The sequence below is a fragment of the Danio rerio genome, chromosome 9, assembly GCF_052040795.2.
Source record: "Danio rerio strain M-AB ecotype USA chromosome 9, GRCz13ab, whole genome shotgun sequence".
Classification (NCBI taxonomy): Eukaryota; Metazoa; Chordata; class Actinopteri; order Cypriniformes; family Danionidae; genus Danio; species Danio rerio.
The window spans coordinates 10,396,537-10,416,560 of NC_141029.1; the positions used below are offsets into that span (position 1 = coordinate 10,396,537).

The following is a 20,024-nucleotide window of genomic DNA, read 5'->3' on the forward strand; positions in this document are numbered from 1 at the left end:
TGTAAAAGTAGGTGTGCTTTTTGGTCCCACCTCTTCAGAGCCACTTTAAACACTCCCACGTGCCACATTGAAGAAATAACTGCATTTTCCGGTTAGCAGAGTCACTTGAAAACTGCAAGAGACAACTCCTTTTGTCTGTAGCCTATACTCAATGTGACTAATTATTTCCAAGGACAGGATTCTTTTCAACATTTCAAAAATCTGAATGTACAAGCTATTGCAAATAGTTAATTCATTCCCCACACATGAAGAAAAGTATTTTGAATGTATGAGCTCTGAAAGAATGTTAGTAATTTTTTCCCAATTTTAAAATAAATGCAGATAATATAATTTAGAGCTTTCAAATTAGATCAAATTAAACCACGTTTATATTCACATCATAAGCAGCACGTGTACTATGATAAGTGAAAAGATTAGGTGCTAGCTCCAGACAGTGCAAAATACAGCATTATACCCCAAAAAACAAAACTATTTACTATTAGTAATGTTGACAGTAATACATAAAAGAAAATTAATATGTGAAAGACAATAAATGCGTTAAGAAAAACACACACTACAGATGTGGGCACAGATAGACAGTAAAAAAAAAAGAGAAAGTATTGTATACTCATAAGTTTGACTGTTGGTGGAAAATTATTGTAGGCAATATTGTTTTAAGTAAGGATTGGTTAGTGCAATGCATGTTACATCCTATGGTATGCAGTGAGGAGTATGGAAAGAGTTTGTGTGAGGAGTGTTAAGTCTTCATCAGCCTGATAGTCTGTGGGAAGCTTTCCTTCAGTGGGCTGGTGCATGATCGGATGCTGCAGAACCGTCTGTCCGAGGGTCATTCATTTATTCTATTTTTACGTTATTAGAGGAAATAAAAATGAACAATTAGTCAAAACAAAATTATGGTTACTGTGTTTAAACAGCGTAAAGTGTTGTCTAAAAATGAAAGCATAGATGTAAGCATGACATTTTCCCAATCATAATTTATATATAATATTCACATTTGTTGATGCAACAAGGTGGATTACAAGTGTTGCAAAAATAGCTGTTCTTTTCTCATCACTGTTGTGGTATTTTTGCAGTTTAAATTTTTTGCATGTGTATTTATCATGGAAACAACAACTATGCCATGAGTGTATTGGGATGTGAGCGGGAGTAATAGAAAACAAGAAACTTAACAGGAGATCGAGAAAATATCTGCAGAGAATTAATGATTGATATTGATTGAGGTAGAAAACCAGATTTGACAAATGTGTCATAAATTATGATATCGTTGGCAATATAGCAGTGTAAAAAGTGATGCAAAAGTGGTAAAAAGGTGTGTTTTCAACACAGGTGTGGAGCCGTTTGGGCTTATTAGTTATGAAACAACAAAGATAAAGCCCATGTACATATAGATGAACTTTGACTTTTTTTCTTCCTCAAAGAGCATTTAACCATGAGGTTAATGATAATTATTAGTTTGTGAGATGAGAACAAATAGCACAATAAGATATAACTTGACAGTTTGAATCAGCTTATTTTCAGTACATACTTCAATGTAATTTAGATTTTTGTTCTTTTTTAAACAAAAAATAAAAGTGTCCTAATACTTCTTTTATATAACTTGAAAAGTGTTCTTGGATCACACATGATGGATCTTGCTAAGATTTAAGCCATGTTGACTTTACGGGTGTTGGCATTTCATGTTTAGTATCCTTAGTACTTTTAGCACACACTAAATTAAATATTAAACAATAAGGCTTTAACAATAATAATGATAATACTAAAAAGAACATCACATTTTCCTGCAAAGCATGCAGAGTTATTTAAGATTCTCTTGTCTATTTATTAAATGTTAATTATTAAGTCTTCAAAGAAAGACCCCTTTTGAGGCACAGAGTGAACTTTGAGCTGATTTTACTACATTAGTCAAGTTGACAGAGCCTGCTAAACCTTTCCCTCAGTTCCAGCCTGAGCTCATTTACCTGTTACCTGCTTCTCAAGTTTTTCAAATCACTTTGACGATCTGCACACTTTAGAATGTGCTCAGTCATGCTTGCACAGCAATGGGGTCCCAAATCTTTTGAAGGAATTTGCAATAAGGTTGTACGACAAAAGGCATTAAAACCAAAAAAATATGACCTTATTCTGATTTTTTATTTATTTTTTAATATCAAGATTGATTATGTGACAATGGTGGTGATGACGATATGGAGACAGATTTACGGTGGCCGGGAAGTGCAAAACAACATTACAAAGTTTGAAACACTTTAACAAAACTCGAGACAAATTTACATTTTGAAAAACATTTTTACTTATCATCAGACACAATTACATAGGAAAAACAATTTTACCAAGGACGAAACAAATTTACATTTTAGAAAACAAATTAACAAGACGCAAAACACTTTTACAAATCCCGAAACAAATTTACAATTATAGATTCCCTACGGAAAGGGAATGTACCACACCCCGGAAGTGACGTAGAATATACCACACACTGGTAGTGACGCGGGGGAAAGTTGTTGTTGCTGGTGAGTGCGGTAAATTCGCGCTGTGGAGTACATGGCGTAAACAAAGTTTATGGTGACCGAACATGGACAGCAGTCGAGGGTTGTTTTGCCTGTTTTGTGGCAAACACAAGAGCAGCTTAACACGGTTCTGCTTTGCGTGTGGTCGGTGTTTAGAGTTTATAAAGGACGCGGACCAGACGGAAACACCAGACATGCTGCATCAATGTGTTCAATATTTTTACGAGATCCACTCATACGCTGTAATCATGAACATGATGTCAAGTCTACACGGTGTAGACCTCTGCTTGAGGACTTCTAACAGTAAACTGAAGGAAGCCTGTGTAATGGTTTAACTGGTGTCCGTGTTAACTGAGACCCCTTTTCAGATGTGCAAACTATTCACGTTTGCAGATTGGCAGATTCGTCACTTTTTCACAGCAACAAAACATGCCCATACCGAATAAAGATTCTTATTCACTTGGTGTCAGTGTAAACATTGTTGATTTCATATTTGTGTGGCAGAACAGCATAAACCAAAATTAATCTAAAGAAATAATTATAATTGCTATGTCATCAACGGGATTCGAACCCAAGTCAAACGGTTCTGCATGAATATCAACCGACTTATCCAACTGAGCTACTCCGGTGTACAAATTGATATCGGTTTTGGTATTTTATCAGTCAACTTGTGCTGTGCTTTAATTGTTTCCATGTACTTGCATTTACATGTTTCTATGCACTCTCACGCTGATCTTTTCTCAGAATACCTCTAATTCATTTATCGCAGTTAGTCAAACCATGATTTTTATAGTTGTAGACTTGTGGAAACCTGTAAGAAAAACAAAGTCACACACGAGCTGGATATTATTGATATTTTCCATTGTGTGTGTTACATTCCGGGTCACTACCGATGTGTGGTACATTCTACGTCACTTCCGGGGTGTGGTACATTCCCTTTCGTAGGGAATCTGTAATTGTAAATTTGTTTCGGGATTTGTAAAAGTGTTTTGCGTCTTGTTAATTTGTTTTCTAAAATGTAAATTTGTTTCGTCCTTTGTAAAATTGTTTTTCCTATGTAATTGTGTCTGATGATAAGTAAAAATGTTTTTCAAAATGTAAATTTGTCTCGAGCTTTGTAAAAGTGTTTCAAACTTTGTAATGTTGTTTTGCACTTCCTGGCCACTGTACAGATTAGATCCAAGCACAGAAGTTTAATAGTGCTCAGCAAACAAATCCAAATTATACGGCTCAATCGTAGTCGGTAAAGCATGCAAGATTCAGAAGACCAAACAGACAGTCCAATCAAGGCAGTCAAGGCAAAATCAGTAATTTAAGAGCAGTGGACAACAAAACAGGCACAAAGGTCAGAGCAGGAAAGCAGTACAACACAAGGAGAAAATGCTTGGTAAGGCAGCAGATACTGGCAATACTTTGCACTGAGGCTGCATCCGAAACCGCATACTTCCTATATAGTATGCTAAAATCAGTATGTGAGCCGAGTAGTATGTCCGAATTCATAGAATTCGAAAATCAGTATGCGAGAAGTACCCGGATGACTTGCTACTACCGGCGAGATTCTGGAGTGCGCATCCCATGCATGCGGCGCTGTCCCATGATGCCCCGCGAACGAATTCATGAATGGGAGTAAAGCGACGCAATTGACGCAGGCAGGTCACGTGACCATGACAAAATGGCGGATGTAGTACGTCCAAATTCCATTCATACTTTTCACGTTCACACTGTATAGAATGTACTTTTCTAACGGCCGAGTAGTACGTTTAAATTCAAATACAGTACCTACTGAGTAGTAGGCGGTGTTTGGTGTGGCCAGGTTAATATGGCCACCAAACAGAAACCAACAAAGAACAGGCAGTCAGAATTCGGGCGAAGGCTCCCTCTGCTGGCTGGATGAGTGGTTACTAGTCCTGTTTGTTACAGATTCCCCTCCTCTAGGGACACCTCCTGGTGTACTTCTCCTAGGCCTACCTCTGGGTCATGGTGCTGGGTGATTGGGGTACCATTGGTGAAAGTCCTGGGTCAGAGATGGGTCCAGTACATCCCTTGATGGGACCCAAGATCTCTCCTCTGGTCCATAGCCCTCCCAGTCCACCAACTATTGCAATTGACCCCTTTCTGGCGAGAGTCCAAAATCTCATTGACCGCATATGTCGGTGCTCCATCAAGTTCCAAGGGTGTAGGAGGTTCAGGGTTCAATGTGCCAAGGTCAGATGTACGGTAGACCGGTTTCAAGAGGGAAACATGTTTCAAGAGATGTGGTAATCAGTAGAAAGCTCTAAATGGTATGTTACATTGTTAATTTGTTTCAGAATCTTGAACGGTCCTAAATACCTTGGTGAGAGCTTCCTGCTAGGTAGTCGTAGTCTGAGGTTTCGGTTTGATAGCCAGACTCTCTGTCCGGGTATATAGTTGGGGTGTGGACGTCGTCTTTGGTCTGCTTTGATCCTTTAGGTTCTAATGACTCTTTGCAGTCTCAAATGAGCGCTATTCTATACTCCTTCACTACGTTTGGGAGGAAGTTACTCCATCTGCTGCAGTAGGTTCTAAGGTAGCGTCCGATTTCCTGGTTTAGTCTTTCAACTTGACCGTTAGATTCAGGATGATAACCTGAAGTGAGGCTGACATTGATGTCCCATTGTTTGCAGAATACCTTCCATACTTTGGACGTAAATTGGGGACTGATACAATGTCTTCTGGGATACCATGAACTCTAAATACATGCTGGAATAGTTTAAGAGCAGTTTCCATGGCTTCAGGTAGTTCTTTGAGTGGAATTAGTCTGCAACCTTTAGAGAAGCGATCTATAATAACTAGTATAGTGGTGTAGTTGTTGGGAGTTGGGTAAATTAGTGACAAAATCAACAGATAAGTGTGACCATGGGCGGTGAGGGATGGGAAGAGGTTGGAGTAATCAAAAATAAAAATAAAAACATTTACAAACAAACAAACAAACAAACAAACAAACAAACAAACAAACAAACAAACAAACATTTTACTCCTTAGTACAAAAGGTACAAACAAACAAAACTGAAACTATGTTTTATTTAAAATATAAACAGTTTAAATGTATAGTAATTTTAGGCTTATAATATTTTTCATAGGATAGTTGGGGTTTTTATACAAGCAAGTTTTTGCAACTGTACAGGCGTCTTTTTGGATGGCGTTACCTTACAGGAGGGCAATCATGTTTGCTGATTTATGCATGACATCTAAAAGATTGAAAACTACAACAACAAAGCATTTCTTATGTTCAGAACATGTTAATAGTAAAAGAACAGTTGCTTAAGATCAAAGATGCCCAAACAAGGGCTTGCGGGCCAAAGGTGGCCCATGGTAACCTTTATTTTGGCCGTTTAACGTAACCTTTTATTTATTTTTATTTTTTTTGATAAGCTACAAAAAAGCAAACTGTAATTAAATGTTTCAATTAAATGTTTGTAAATGAATTAGATTTTTAAACAATACAAAAATACTGTTACTCGGTGGATAGAGGACTATGCATAAGACATCGGTAAGCAAATCAAGGCAAAAACACGAGCAGCTCGACTAGTGTAACCCCATTCTGTTATAAATTAGATTGTTTTTAACTGTAATAAGTTTATTATAAAATTAAAATATATAAACTGCATTAGGTAATATAATGCAATTTTCTGTAGTTATTTTTATATATTAAATAAATTAGGAAATCACCCATGTAAAATTTAATGGTACAATGAAGTTTAATTTTTATTCCTTCATAAGAAAACGTTTGGGCACCCCTGCTTTAGAAAATGATAGCCTATAATGGCCCGTTTCCACTGAGTGGTAGGGTACGGTACAGTTTGGTTTGGTACCCTTTTATGGCCATTTCCACTGCCAAAAAGTGTACCGAACCAAACCGCACCGTACCACTTTTTCGACAACCTTTCGAAAGGGTACCAAAAACAAGAAAGGATACCAAAAGGTGGAGCTACACGTGCAGCTGAACAATGATTGGTTACAGAGATACATCTCGAGCCCATGGAGCTAGACAGAATGAAAGCAAAGGATCCGCCATGTTTCAATACACAGCCGAGAGATTACATGGAAATACTATATGCATATAATAACAAGCCAAGGATGAACCCAGCTCAAACAAACCTTGCGTCGTCTTGATAAACAGACACAAAGCCAAGAAGAAAAATCTGCCGTGTCCTGTTGTGGCCTTACAAACCCGTCTAAAAGTGTGAGCGGTATTCGCTTTCTTCTGGGAGCTTGCGATCGCTTCTATATTTGATGTAACGAACTTCTTGAGCTGATGATACATGTGCGTGATTATTGAAGTGTCTCCGTCATCTGATCCCTTCAGAAAGAAAAGGACAAGCGTGAGAGTGAAGTGCGAAAAAAAGGAGAAGCCCGACAAAACTCAGGATCAAAATAGTTTTAGCAACCTAAATCATAAACAAACTGCCATGTTTATCTTCGTCTTTTGGACTTTTAGGAACTGGGAATGACAAAATTACTCTCTAACAGAGCTTACATGTGCTGGTGAAGATTACAGACACAGATGAGAGGTTTGTGCTGACTGTGGGCTATATTGCGTGTGTTTTTGAACTCAAATAAGTACTAAATGTATACTGTGTGTAGTTTTTCTTTAAATAATAATATATCGGAGACTGTAAGGGTCTGTATGTGTTAATTTAGGTTGCATTTATATATTTATTTAATATAATTGCAGGCGTTACAGCTGGATATTTTGCACTGTCATTGATCTGCAGTTATAATCAAATCCTGTTCATAGAAAAGTTAGAAATAAACATTTATAAACAAGTATTTGTGTATAAAGCGTCTGTTTTATGAGAAGTGCTTCTCATATTATATGTAAGCGACTCGTACAGCTTTACTGTAGACATTTATTTGAGCGAGCTTGACTTAAACTTTCTGTCATACACCACGCCTCCAAAAGGGTAACGCAAGCCTGATAAAGGTGACCCGAAACGAGCCATAATCTATATAGGGCGTCTGGAGACTTGGATCCAGGCAGTTTTACGGCTCAGGCAGTTTTACGACCTAGCAATAATGTCCAGCTGCAGGCCCGCACATGTTTAAGGCACACACACAATCTGGCACACACAATCTAGGCAAACCATATATGGTTACGACGTATGTCTGACCTATACCGTTTTACGTCCCTGTTGTTCGTGATGCGTCCAGTAGGGGCGATGAAAGATACATAGCCAAATAATACATTTAAAGTCAAGGCTCCCAGATTATTATGTCCTATTCCTAATTAAATATTTTTTATTATATTACGCTAAATATAAACGCTAACTTTATTGATACACTCACCAAATAATTTCAGATATACAAAAGCCCAATTGCAAATTAATTTAGATAAATTTAATTATAAAAATTAAAAGCACAAATAGTTGAATAGTGTAATTGGTAAATTGTAGCCTAGTTATATGTAATTTTTCATATAGAGATATGCATTTTTCTTGTATTGTTTATATATAGTTGTATTCTGAAAATAACTCAATTATAACCAAACAATACAGTGTAATATGGATTATTGACATGCTTTGACGAGAATGCAGTGGTATTGACAACCAGACAGCTGCAGAACGTTTAGACAAACAATTCACTTCTTTCTAAAATTCCAAGCACTGTTTAGCTACCTGACAAACAAAAACCCAGACATTTGATTATTCTTATTTTTTTTTTACATTTATTTATTGGCAACAATATCACTAAAGATTGTTGTCAGTTTTCTTTAAATAATACTGCATTCTTGCATCAAATTATTCACGCTCAGTGAAAAATAAACAAATAAATAAAGTTTTGTTTATAAATACTCTGCGGGTAACGCATTGGCGCAGTATTGCTATCGCCTCACAGCAAGAAGGTCGCTGGTTCGAGCCTCGGCTGGATTAGTTGGCATTTCTGAGTGGAGTTTGCATGTTCTCCCTGCGTTCGCATAGGTTTCCTCAGGGTGCTCCGGTTTCCCCCAACAGTCCAAAGACATGGGGTACAGGTGAATTGGGTAGGCTAAAATTGTCTGTAGTGTATGAGTGTGAATGAGTGTGTATGGGTGTTACCTTGAGATGGGTTGTGGCTGGAAGGGTATCCGCAGGGTACTGTTTAATCCTTAAACAGTAAGGAATAGAAAATGATATGCAAAAAAAACATAAAAATAAAAAACATTTCATGCCATTTTATATATGATCTGGACCTATTCAAGACATATCAAAATATATTTTTTTAAATATTTGATTCATGATTTAACAATCTTATAAGTTTGACAGTTAACAGTTTAGGGTATAACAAAAGGACCAAGTCATTATTATATAATTGTTGTTATTTGCAGCTTCAAATTGTGATATTGACTTCCCCATATTTAACATATTTAATACATATTCAATAAAAATGTATACATATTTAATAAAAATTCTGAAACAATAAGTAATAAACAATATGAATGCAAATGCAATGAAAACTTTAAAACTTTTAAACTAGAAGAAGATTGCATTATATTAAATGTAATGAAATGCAATGCAACTTTAAAATTGAAAAATTTACTTCAATTTTCAGATCTAATAACATTTGTTTAGAGTTATTTAAATTTAAATTAAAGAAAGTCAATTTTGGAGGAATAATGTATTGCGATCTCAGAGGATATATATATATATATATATATATATATATATATATATATATATATATATATATATATATATATATATGTATGAGTTTCCAGTTTACTTTTTTTGAGGGTTTCATGTTCTATAGGGCAGAATGGACAATGGTAGAGGGAACAGCATGTGTTGCTTTTCTTTACCGCTGTTAAACTCTGATTGCTTGGTATTGATGAAATTCCTACAATTTCTACAATAACAAAATCTAATTTACATTGTATTATAATGCATTTTAGAAGAGTGTTTACAGCTTCTACAAGTTATATATATATATATATATATATATATATATATATATATATATATATATATATATATATATATATATATATATATATATATATATGTGTGTGTGTGTGTGTGTGTGTGTGTGTGTGTGTGTGTGTGTGTGTGTGTGTGTGTGTGTGTTTGTGTGTAATTTTTTTTTGTAGGTGTGCAGATTAAAGTCTCTTTTGGACAGTTACATACATTCTAATATTGCTGCAAAATGCCTTATTCAATTATTTAAAAATTGGACACAACAGGGGCGTAAAACTGCCCGGGCCGGAAAACTGTCTAGGCCGTAGATCTGCCAAAATCCAAGTCTGCAGTCTCCCCCTCCTCGCCATAATAGGCTAATACAGAAATGCTTTGACGCATTTTAAACACGTGGTGGCGCAAGTGACACATTTATCCCTGTGAACAGGTAGAGCGTTCGCTGCATTGAAGTGGGACTCCTAACGTCTAACGTCTGAAGTTTTCATTGCAATTTGCACACATGCCGTTTTTGTTATGAAAGTTCAATATTACGATGAGTTGTAAAAATACAATGTTATTTAGTTATTATGCACTATATTTCATTTGGGTTTGAACGTAGGTCTGAATCCCTTTCTCTACTTTTCTTTAATGCTATTAATAAGCTTATGTAGCCTGCCCTTCGGTAACATTAATTACATAATAAACCTATTAAAACTTACACTACAATCTTACATAAATTGTTTTATGGACAGTGTGAGCAGGGCGCCACTTGTTATTCACCTCAAATCATGCAAGTGAACTCGGAATCTTACAAAAACTTAAAACGAATAGTAAATATAAATATATGACACATATGCAAATACACAGGCTGTCATTTTGTTATGGTGTCTTCATGAAACCCACACCACATAAAAAGACAAGACAGCACAGACTCGTGTCTAATGGGTTAATCAGTTACGTCTCTCAGTTGCGAGTTCCTCACAGGCGCTAAATCTGAAGAGCACTTCAAAGAAGGATTCACATCACCACACATAGACGCTCACAAATCAAACCACAGACGGACAAACTCAGATATTGAGCATTTAGTAATAGATCGACACTACTTGGGGGCTGTGTAAAACTTTAATCAAAACAAACTGACATAAACAGGAAGACTCACGGCGGACGGCGCGAGCGAGGAGTCGCATCAATCACGCAAGATGCAGCGCGGCTTCACTTCTTCGCACTGACCGGACTCGGGGCGTTTCGTATATCATCGAACGCGTTCCGTCGAACTATCGAACAGTCACTCGGACTCTACTTTCCAATATAATGCTATTCTAAAAGCTGCATGTCCTGTCCCGAACACATTTATTAACATCACAGGCGCATGTGGGACCTTTTCCAGCTGTGCCGTCATTAACCCCGCTGCTTACCGTCACTTTTCAACATGATCAACACCTTTGGCCAAGGGTAAGCAAACACTTTGCTTTACGGAATCTGATGCCATCAAATCTCCACACTATAATTTCCTGACAAACGCATGCATTTTTCGTGTTTTTTTATTTTTATTCAGGTAGTTGAGAGCAATGGCACCTTGTTATAAAACCTGTTATCTGGATATTTGCGTCTCCCACCTCAACTAAGACTCAAAGACAAATTTGTGTGATCAAGATGCAGATTATTTCAGCCGTGTTGCTCATGTTTTGTTTGCACAAGGTAAGTGATAACATTTCTGTTTTCAAATATGTGAAAATGACTGCAGATGTGCCAACTTTAAGCAATAATAGTCATATATTATACATATATATATTGCATAGTGCTATAAAGCTAAAGTATTTTAGTAAAGCTAGCTGCTTTAAATATATCATAATCAGTTGTTTTTGTCTGTTTTGTATATATTTTACCTTTCAGAATGTCATTAGAGATTTACCAACTTTTTATTTCTCTCATGCATGCAATCAGATGCTGACATCAAACAACAGCATACTGTTAATGACTTCAGACTGACAGAGCTATTTGTTTCACCTGGGGCTTGATTTTATTTATGCAATAAATAAAATATTGCATGCTTCTGCAAAGAAGAATGGTAATTAAATAAGGTTGTGTATCATGTCAGAGGAATGCTGAATTTATTAGGCAAGGCAAGTCAAGTTTATTTATATAGCACATTTCATTTTCACATTTCAAAACTTTTTTTAAGCTTTACCTGATTCAAGCTTGGATAGACAACAGATAAAGCAAAATATTGTCAATATTCCAGGTAAAGTCGGTTGAGGGAAAATGTAACAAGTATTTAGTATTTTCTGATTATAGTTATAGGCTAAAGGAAAAGTGTGTATCATTTATTGGGTCACACTTTATAATAAGGTTCATTAGTTAATGTTAATTAATGCATTTACTAACATGAACAAACAATGAACAATACATTTACAACTGTATTTGTTCATGTTAGTTAAGGTTAGTTAATGAAAATACAGTTGTTCATTGTTAGTTCATGTTAACTCATGGTGCATTAATGTTAACAAGCATGGACTTGGATGTTAATAATGCATTAGTAAATGTTCAATTATGATTAATAAATGCTGTACATGTGTTATTCATGATTAGTTCATGTCAGTAAATGCATTAACTAATGAACCTTATTGTAAAGTGTTACCATTTATTGTTGTTTTTATTGTAAATAAATGTCTAGCCATGTGTGTTAATGGAGAAAAACATTAAAATTAAAAACACAGCTCTCGACTAGTGATCTAAATCACTTAAAGTGTCAAAAAAACAGCACAAACATCATTTTCAGTTAGTAGTTAATTAGGAAGCATAGCCTTGCACATAATCATTTTTTAATTTTTGGCTGTCCATTGCACTCTTGAGGAATGGTACCTGTGGGAATGGGTTCTGTCTAAGAGGACATCCACTTTGGTACAATCCTCTAAAGGCAGCGTCCCAATGGATTAGAGTCCCTACAGTATCTCTCTCTCTCTTAAACACACACACACACACACACACACACACACACACACATACAGAGTGATTCAACTACTGGAGAAGCAGCCCAGCATCTGTGCTGCACCCTGGGGACAGATAAGAGGGTCAGAGCCTACACACTATAACTATTCATTCCATGACATCTGCTGCAGTCAACCTCTGAGAGCAGGACGGAGAACAATGTGATCAGCACTAATTCCGCTCGAGCACAACCCCACGACTCTATTGTTTAGACACATTTCCTTTCATTCCTCATCTTTGTGTAAAGATCGTTCTCTGCACGGCTGAGAAAGTTCAGCACGGTTGGCCTTTTCTGCCAGAGCGCCGCTTTCTTTAGATCGCCCGCCGTTCTGCTGTACCCTTGTTCACGCATAAGAAACATAACAGCCATCAATTTGTGCTTAAGCTTGTACAAAGCGCCGATTCGTTGATTGAAATGATGAGTCGTTTAGGAAGGTGGCGTGCAATGTCCGTATAACCAACTCCAGCAGCACCCAGATGTTCATTATACAAGCGATTGAGAAAAATGTCAGCAGAGAAATGTGTGGTTTTGATAGGAGTCTGCACTAGTTCTTTCATCTGAAACCCTTCCTTGACTGAAATCTCAGCACAGTTGCATACACAGACTTTTAATGGTTTATAGAGAGCAAATTTAAAGCCGGAATAATGATTCACAGTAAATTCCCTATCGCGAGGTCGTCCAGCTCTCTTTGTATGCAATTAGCTTTGATTTCATTATTTATTTACTGGAGGAAAACTAGCGGTTGAGAATTTACTAAAAATTTACAGTGCTCGGATTAGGAGCCACGCTTTAATCTTATGCCTCTGATAATGCCGCATGGCCTGATTGATTAGTTTTTCAGGAAGCTTATGTCAGAAAAACTAATCCGTCTTTGGATTGTGCCAGCCGTGTAAGGTTCTCCGCTCTGGTGCTGTATCACGGAGGCGAATTACAGAGCTGCTGGGCTGTGATAAGGCCCTCGTCTCTTTCACACACCCGTCCCTCCGGACAATGAAAACGCTGTTTATATTCTTCAGAACCTGCTGCAGCCCGAGTCTTCACATCAAGCTCTTGCTGGATTTGCCATGTGACAGGAGAACGTACATCGGGCTCTCAGAACTGGGCCGAGGACACCAAATGAGAGGGAAAAGGAATGCCAGAATGTGTTGAAATGTGTTTTATAGGTCCAGTAACCCAGAAATTCCTGTGAGAGAGATTACATGAGGCTTTGAGACGAGTGTGTCTGTAAATATGAGCGTTTCACTCTAGATTGGCATTATCAGCGTTGGGTTTTTACACCAGTGATGTGTATCTGTGTCTATATTGGGGTCATTGTTGTTTTCCAGAAGCTTGGCCTCAGTAATCCCTCATAAACAATGTTGTCGGTGACATTTACCGCCATACGCAGTGACGCTGGGCGGTGTGCGCTTTGGCATGTTTGTTAATTTTGTGTGGAAAAATACAAGAAACCCATGTCACACTCGAGAGCAGATGCCATTTGTGTTCCTGTCATTCATAGGTTACTTTTGCTTTTTATAAGTAATAGACTTTTAATTTCAGACAAATGTTTTATGAATGAATATTGACATATTTGTCAAATAGAACGTGATGTTGGAAAGTTGGTCAAAAAGGGGTTTTTCCCCCCAATCACTGTGACTCTTTTTCTATGTCCTAAAGTTGCTATTATTATTAAAAATAATTTATCTTATCATATTATTTTTATTTTATTTCTTGTAAAATGATATTTACCAAACAAAATGGCAATGAATGACATACAATAACAATCATGTATATCATTTAATTTCATTTATTTAGTTGCTGCAAGAATTAGCCTGCAGTGCAATCTTTGGCTTTGGAATTCTAATATGATGTTTTAATTAAAAACTCAATTTCACAAATAAGATTTCATTGTTACTTTAAGAATTTGGAAATTAATTCAAATAGATCTTAAGTTTAATTCATCAGTCATATGAATAGCTAATTCTAATATTTAGTCTTAAAAAAGGTTTATCGCACATCAGACAGTTTATGTTTATGTCATTTGTCAAAGTTCTGACTTTTATTTTTGTCGTGGATGTAATACCAGCATCATCCATTACCTGAGATATAAAATCAATGCTTTTCCACTTATGGGCTGGAAAGTGTGATTTCGGAGTGTTCCTGAGCTGAAGGACAGGTCTGTGTGTTTCAGGCTTTTCAAAGTGATAGATGTGTTGTTGAGCATCTCTGTGACCCGGTGTGTGCGACAGGGGCCGGCATGTGTTTGTGGATTATTTATGACTATGGTCATGTACTTATCAGCCTGTGGTCCTTTACTTACTTCACTAATTTCCTTGTTTATATGTCTTTGTTACACTGTATTAATGTCACCTACAGTACAGACACAAAAACATATATAAATTTATAGTATAATAATTGTTAATTTAGCAACATGTAATTGATATTTTTTAATTGTCTACATTTAAATTCATTAAATAGGATAGCCCCTTGAGATGAACCATCTTATTTCCGAGGGGGTCTCTAAGAAGTACATAATTCAAACAGAGTACAACACATCAGTACAAACATACAGCTAATCAAAACAAACACACAAGCACACTTTATCTGAAACACTTGAAACACTTCCCAAAAAAGCAAACAAAAACATATAATCAAAACTACATCAGTTTGATATACAAATGAATATTAAGCATTTAAATTGGAACCAATATTAATATCATTTACAAGTTGTTTTCAAAAAAGATGATAAATTAGTCCTGAAAAGACTAAATGTCTTAATTGATTTAAAAGAAGAAGGAAGATTATTCCAGTCAAAAGGAGCTTTAAAGGGACCTATGACCACTTTCTGTTGTAATACTTGGAACAAAAAAGTAATACTGTTGGATATGTCGAAAGGAATATGAAGAGGTAAATGGAACAAAAAACTGTTTTAAATAAAGAAGGGAAACTAAAACTATCACATTTCAATGGAAACAAATACCAATGATATTATCTACGGAACTTAGGTTGAAGAAAACCAAGAGACTCGTGTGATATGCAATGATGGGTTCTATAGGGACATCTTAAAACAAACCTATATAGTTTAATCTTTTTAATTTTAAACTAATTTCCTACTGGGTTGCAGCAGGAAGGGCAATTGCTGCATAAAACATATGCCAGAATAGTTGGCGGTTCATTCCTCTGTGAGGACCTCTGATAAATCAGGGGCTAAATCGAAGGAAATTAATAAATGAATTTGACGTTAAATAAAAATGACATGAATTTATATTTTAAATTAAATGAAAATGACGTGAATTTATATTCGAAATTAAATCAAAATGACATCAAATTCTATTTTGTATTGTTGAAAACTAGCTGAATAATGATTATTTTTTTTAATTAACACAAGAATCAAAACTGAATTAGTTTTGTGTTGTTAGTTTTAGGTTTAGGGAACTATGATAACAGATTTCTTTATAAAATAAAAGAAAAAAGAGTGATTTTAAAATTATGGTGTTATAATGAATTATGTTTTAGATTAACTTTCCATCTGTGTGCAGATTTAAGATCTATTTATTTATTTATTCATTTAATTTCAGTATTGTTAGCCCCTTAAGCATTTTTTCAATTGTCTACATAACAAACCACTGTTACAAACCACAAAATCTATCCTTATTACCCTAACTTGCCTAATTAACCTAATTAACATTGTTAAGCCTTTAAATTGGACTTTAGTCTTATTTGTTCTATTTGTTCTATTTCGGCTAGAAGAAAATGTTTTTTAAAAAAACATTTTAGGGACAAAATTATTAGCCCCTTTAAGCAAATATCATTCATTCATTTTCTTGTCGGCTTAGTCCCTTTATTAATCCGGGGTTGCCACAGCGGAATGAACCGCCAACTTATCCAGCAAGTTTTTTACGCAGCGGAGCCCTTCCAGCCGCAACCCATCTCTGGGAAATTTAAGCAAATATTTTTTTTTCGATAATTTACAGAACAAACCATCATTATACAATAACTTGCCTAATTACCCTAACCTGCCTAGTTAACCTAATTGGCCTAGTTAAGCCATTTAATGTCACTTTAAAGTGTATAGAAGTGTCTTGAAAAATATCTTGTCAAATATTATTTACTGTCATCATGGCAAAGATAAAATAAATCAGTTATTAGAGACGAGTTATTAAAACTTATGTTTAGAAATGTGTTGAAAAATTCTTCTCTCCATTAAACAGAAATTGGGGAAACAGTAAATAGGGGAATAATAATTTAGGGGGGCTAATAATTAAATTCAATTGTATGTAATATTATCTTTAAAGCAAATAATAACAATAATATTCCAAATGAAAACCGTTTCCTATGATATTTTTAATTTCAGTGAATCTCTGAACATTTTCAAAATTACTATAATAACATTATTTTGATTTTTTAATTCATCCCTTTCTCTTATTCTGTCACTCTGATGTGGTCATGATGTCAGCCTATCATCTTTTTTTTTTGGCTCCTGCTGCTTCATTGTCTTCAGAAGGGACTGGCATGTCTAAAAACAGTTAGGATTCATTCTAATCAAAGAACAGAGACATCTGTACTGTCAGTTCTAGCGCTGTGCTGACAGGAAGGTCTGCCTGCATACGCTTCACACGTGTGCTTCTCGCCATTTATATTCGTACGATCTCCATCCAAAGCAAAGTGGCAAATTAATAAGTTAAACAAAGTACTGTTGCAAATGAAACATCAGAAGTGCTCCCAAACAGGAAATTTAAACTGCTCTGCACATTTTTTTCGCATTTGTTTCTCTGCAGTATTGTTTTTGCATGTGAAACTTGTGATCATAGCTGTTATACTTGCTGAGAAAATGTCAAACACATTTGTTGGAGCAGAGATCAGACAGATGTGTATAATAGGATTGTAGAGGTGTTGATGGGATGATAGTTACACCAGCAGAGTGTAGAACAAAGAACGGACAGGTATTAAAAGAACAAAAACATCCCTCCTCACCCAATAATCCTGGTCTTATTAACAGGTTATGATGTACAGTCAATTGAAATACTATAACACCTTGTCTGACTCCCTTCATGTTGCCCCTTGATGGTTTTCACGTTTGTCAGCAGCTTGATCCCACAGTTGTTGACTTATATTTAGAGCTGTCAAATGAGTGTTAATGCATGCAATTAATTAAACATGTTTAAAGCTGTTAAGGAATTTACTAAATTTGACATCATAATCAGTTCATTCTGTTACCACATGAATCCTCTCCCAAACCCTACCTACCACTTGATGTCAGCAGACCCTATAATGCAGAAAAAATAGTGTATTATATTTACTGTAACAGTCTGTTTAAAACTTAATTAACAAATTTGCTTCAGGAACAATTGACACCATTTACTACAGGGTTATTACATGTCTATTATTAAGATATTAACTGATTATTAGCACTTATGTGTGATCAAGTTTGATCACCTTAGACCTAAACCCAACTACTAACTTACTATTAATAAGCAGCTAATTAGTATTTAATTGAGCTAAAAGTATTAGTTTGTGTAAAAGTGTGGCCAAAAAATGATTTCCAAATTGACATTTCTAATTGAATTGATTGATTTTCCTTGACCATTTTTACTATTAAAAGGGTGGTGATTTTTTACTACCCTAGGGACAAAATTCAAATTGAGGATTTCTTTCAAAGGCATTCGCCCCAACCACCAACATGCTCTCTCTATCTCTTCTCAGATAGGAAGGGCCAAATCAAAGGTTTCAGAGGGCCAACTTTGGGCTCTGGCCATACTTTGGGCATCTCTGATTTATAGTATGAAGAACAAAGCAAAAATGTTTATGTCAATATAAATTATAAATTATAAATGCAGTGAGAATTTCTAAGTTTCTAATTTTGTAACACAGCTGTACATACAGTGTGTCTATATGCCTAAAATGTGTGCTTTATGCACAGGTGGTTACAGTCATTTCATCAGCATTGCATCTAAATATATTTTCAATTTAAATGCATTGACTTTTCAAGGTCTGGAATTAAAGATTTAATAAAATTATTTCTAAAATTAAAATAATGGTTTGAGCTACCTGACTTTGTTAAACAAGACACAGGTGAACAACATAGTAATAATTATGACTAAAAATGAGCGTTGCTGCTGTTTAAAAAATGAAACGTCTAAAAAATGACTTTTTTGTTAGTTTTTTGACCAATTGTCATTTAACCTACAGGGTGGGCCCTTTATATGGATACACCTTAATAAAATGGGAATGATTGTTGATATTAACATTCTGTTTGTGGCACATTAGTATATGTGAGGAGGCTTGTAAATAACTCACGAAAGAATAAAGTTACGTTTAAAACCAAGCACACCACTGTTTTTGTAAAATTCCCTATAAGCTTATGAAGGTGTATCCATATAAATGGCCCACCCTGTAGATTACATTTTTATTTTAAATGTAGAATAAAAAATTATTATTAGTGTGCAGAATGAAACAAAATGATGCTTTATTTAAACTTAAATGATAAATCCAGTGAGGAATTGTTATTATTATTTTTACATTTTTTTTACATTTTAAAATTAGTATTCAGAATAAAAAAAATAAATGAATAAAAAAAAACATTTACTTGGGTTAACCTAAGAGTATTTATTACACTGTAAAAATAGTTAATAAATAAAGAACTGTAAAAAAACGGTCAAATGACTGGCAGCTACGGCTGCCAAACAAAAACCATAAACTTTCGGTAAAATTTCTTTGTTTAAATAATGTGCAAAAAATAATGAATCTATAGATATTTTCATTAAAATGTTTACAGAAAAACTCTATTATTTTACAGACTTTTCCTAGATTATTACGGAGAGGGTGCTCGCTGCAGAGCCATTTGAGGAGAGCTGAGCTCCAGCGAGGGGGAGCATGAGCTGTCGCTCCTCCTCCTGTAAGCTGTTTTAATGCGTACACCAACCCCACCCCTAACCCTACCCCCAGTGACATCACTCGCAGAAGAAGTGCAAAACAGGTGGAGCTCAAGCTTAAGCTCCCCCTCGCTGGAGCTCAGCTCTCCTCAAATGGCTCTGCAGCGAGCACCACTTGTTATTACGATCAAATCCATTCAATAAAGTTACACACTAAAAGTTTTACAAAGAAACATGTATTTAACAGACTTTTCCTAGATTATTATGATCGAACACCATCAATAAAGTGACTGCGCTAAAATAGCATTGTTTTCAAGAGAAAACAATGTTATTTAAAATAATTTTTACTAAATCATTAAGATTACACTCTTTAATAAAATGCAAAGACATGCTCATGGTCATAATTTAGCAGTTTTATTTAGGATCAAAAAAGTCTGGAAAAAAACAACAAACGAGATACAACTGATTAGAATTCTCACAACTTTAAAATTACAGTTGTTTCATTTAATTGAATAGTATTTATGTAAAACATGTGGAGGTTTAAGTTATATAGAATCATTCAGTTACAAATCTTAAATGAAGTGGAACTGTAACGTGGAGGGGACGCTGACAAAGGAGTGCAGATCCAAATGCAGTTTTATTACACAGAGATGGTCAGGCAAGCAACAGTCAACATAGGGGCAAACAGATGTATGCAGGGAATCCAAAGTCATGGTCAAATAACAGGCAATTGGTCAGTCCCGACAGCAAACAACGTAAACATTTAACAAACAAAGCAAGGCAAAACAAG

The 20,024-nt window shown here is 35.5% G+C and overlaps 1 protein-coding gene across 1 annotated transcript in view; it reads left to right on the plus strand.

The window, feature by feature from the left end:
- The first annotated feature begins 10,401 nt into the window (after positions 1–10,401).
- The window catches only part of nxph2a (neurexophilin 2a), a 30,491-nt gene continuing 20,868 nt past the window's right edge, over positions 10,402–20,024 (plus strand). The window contains exons 1-2 of the mRNA XM_087267506.1: positions 10,402–10,846; positions 10,950–11,092. Of these exons, the coding sequence (XP_087123632.1) occupies positions 11,048–11,092 (45 nt within the window). The 5' untranslated portion in view covers positions 10,402–10,846; positions 10,950–11,047. The remainder of the gene's footprint in view (positions 10,847–10,949; positions 11,093–20,024) is intronic.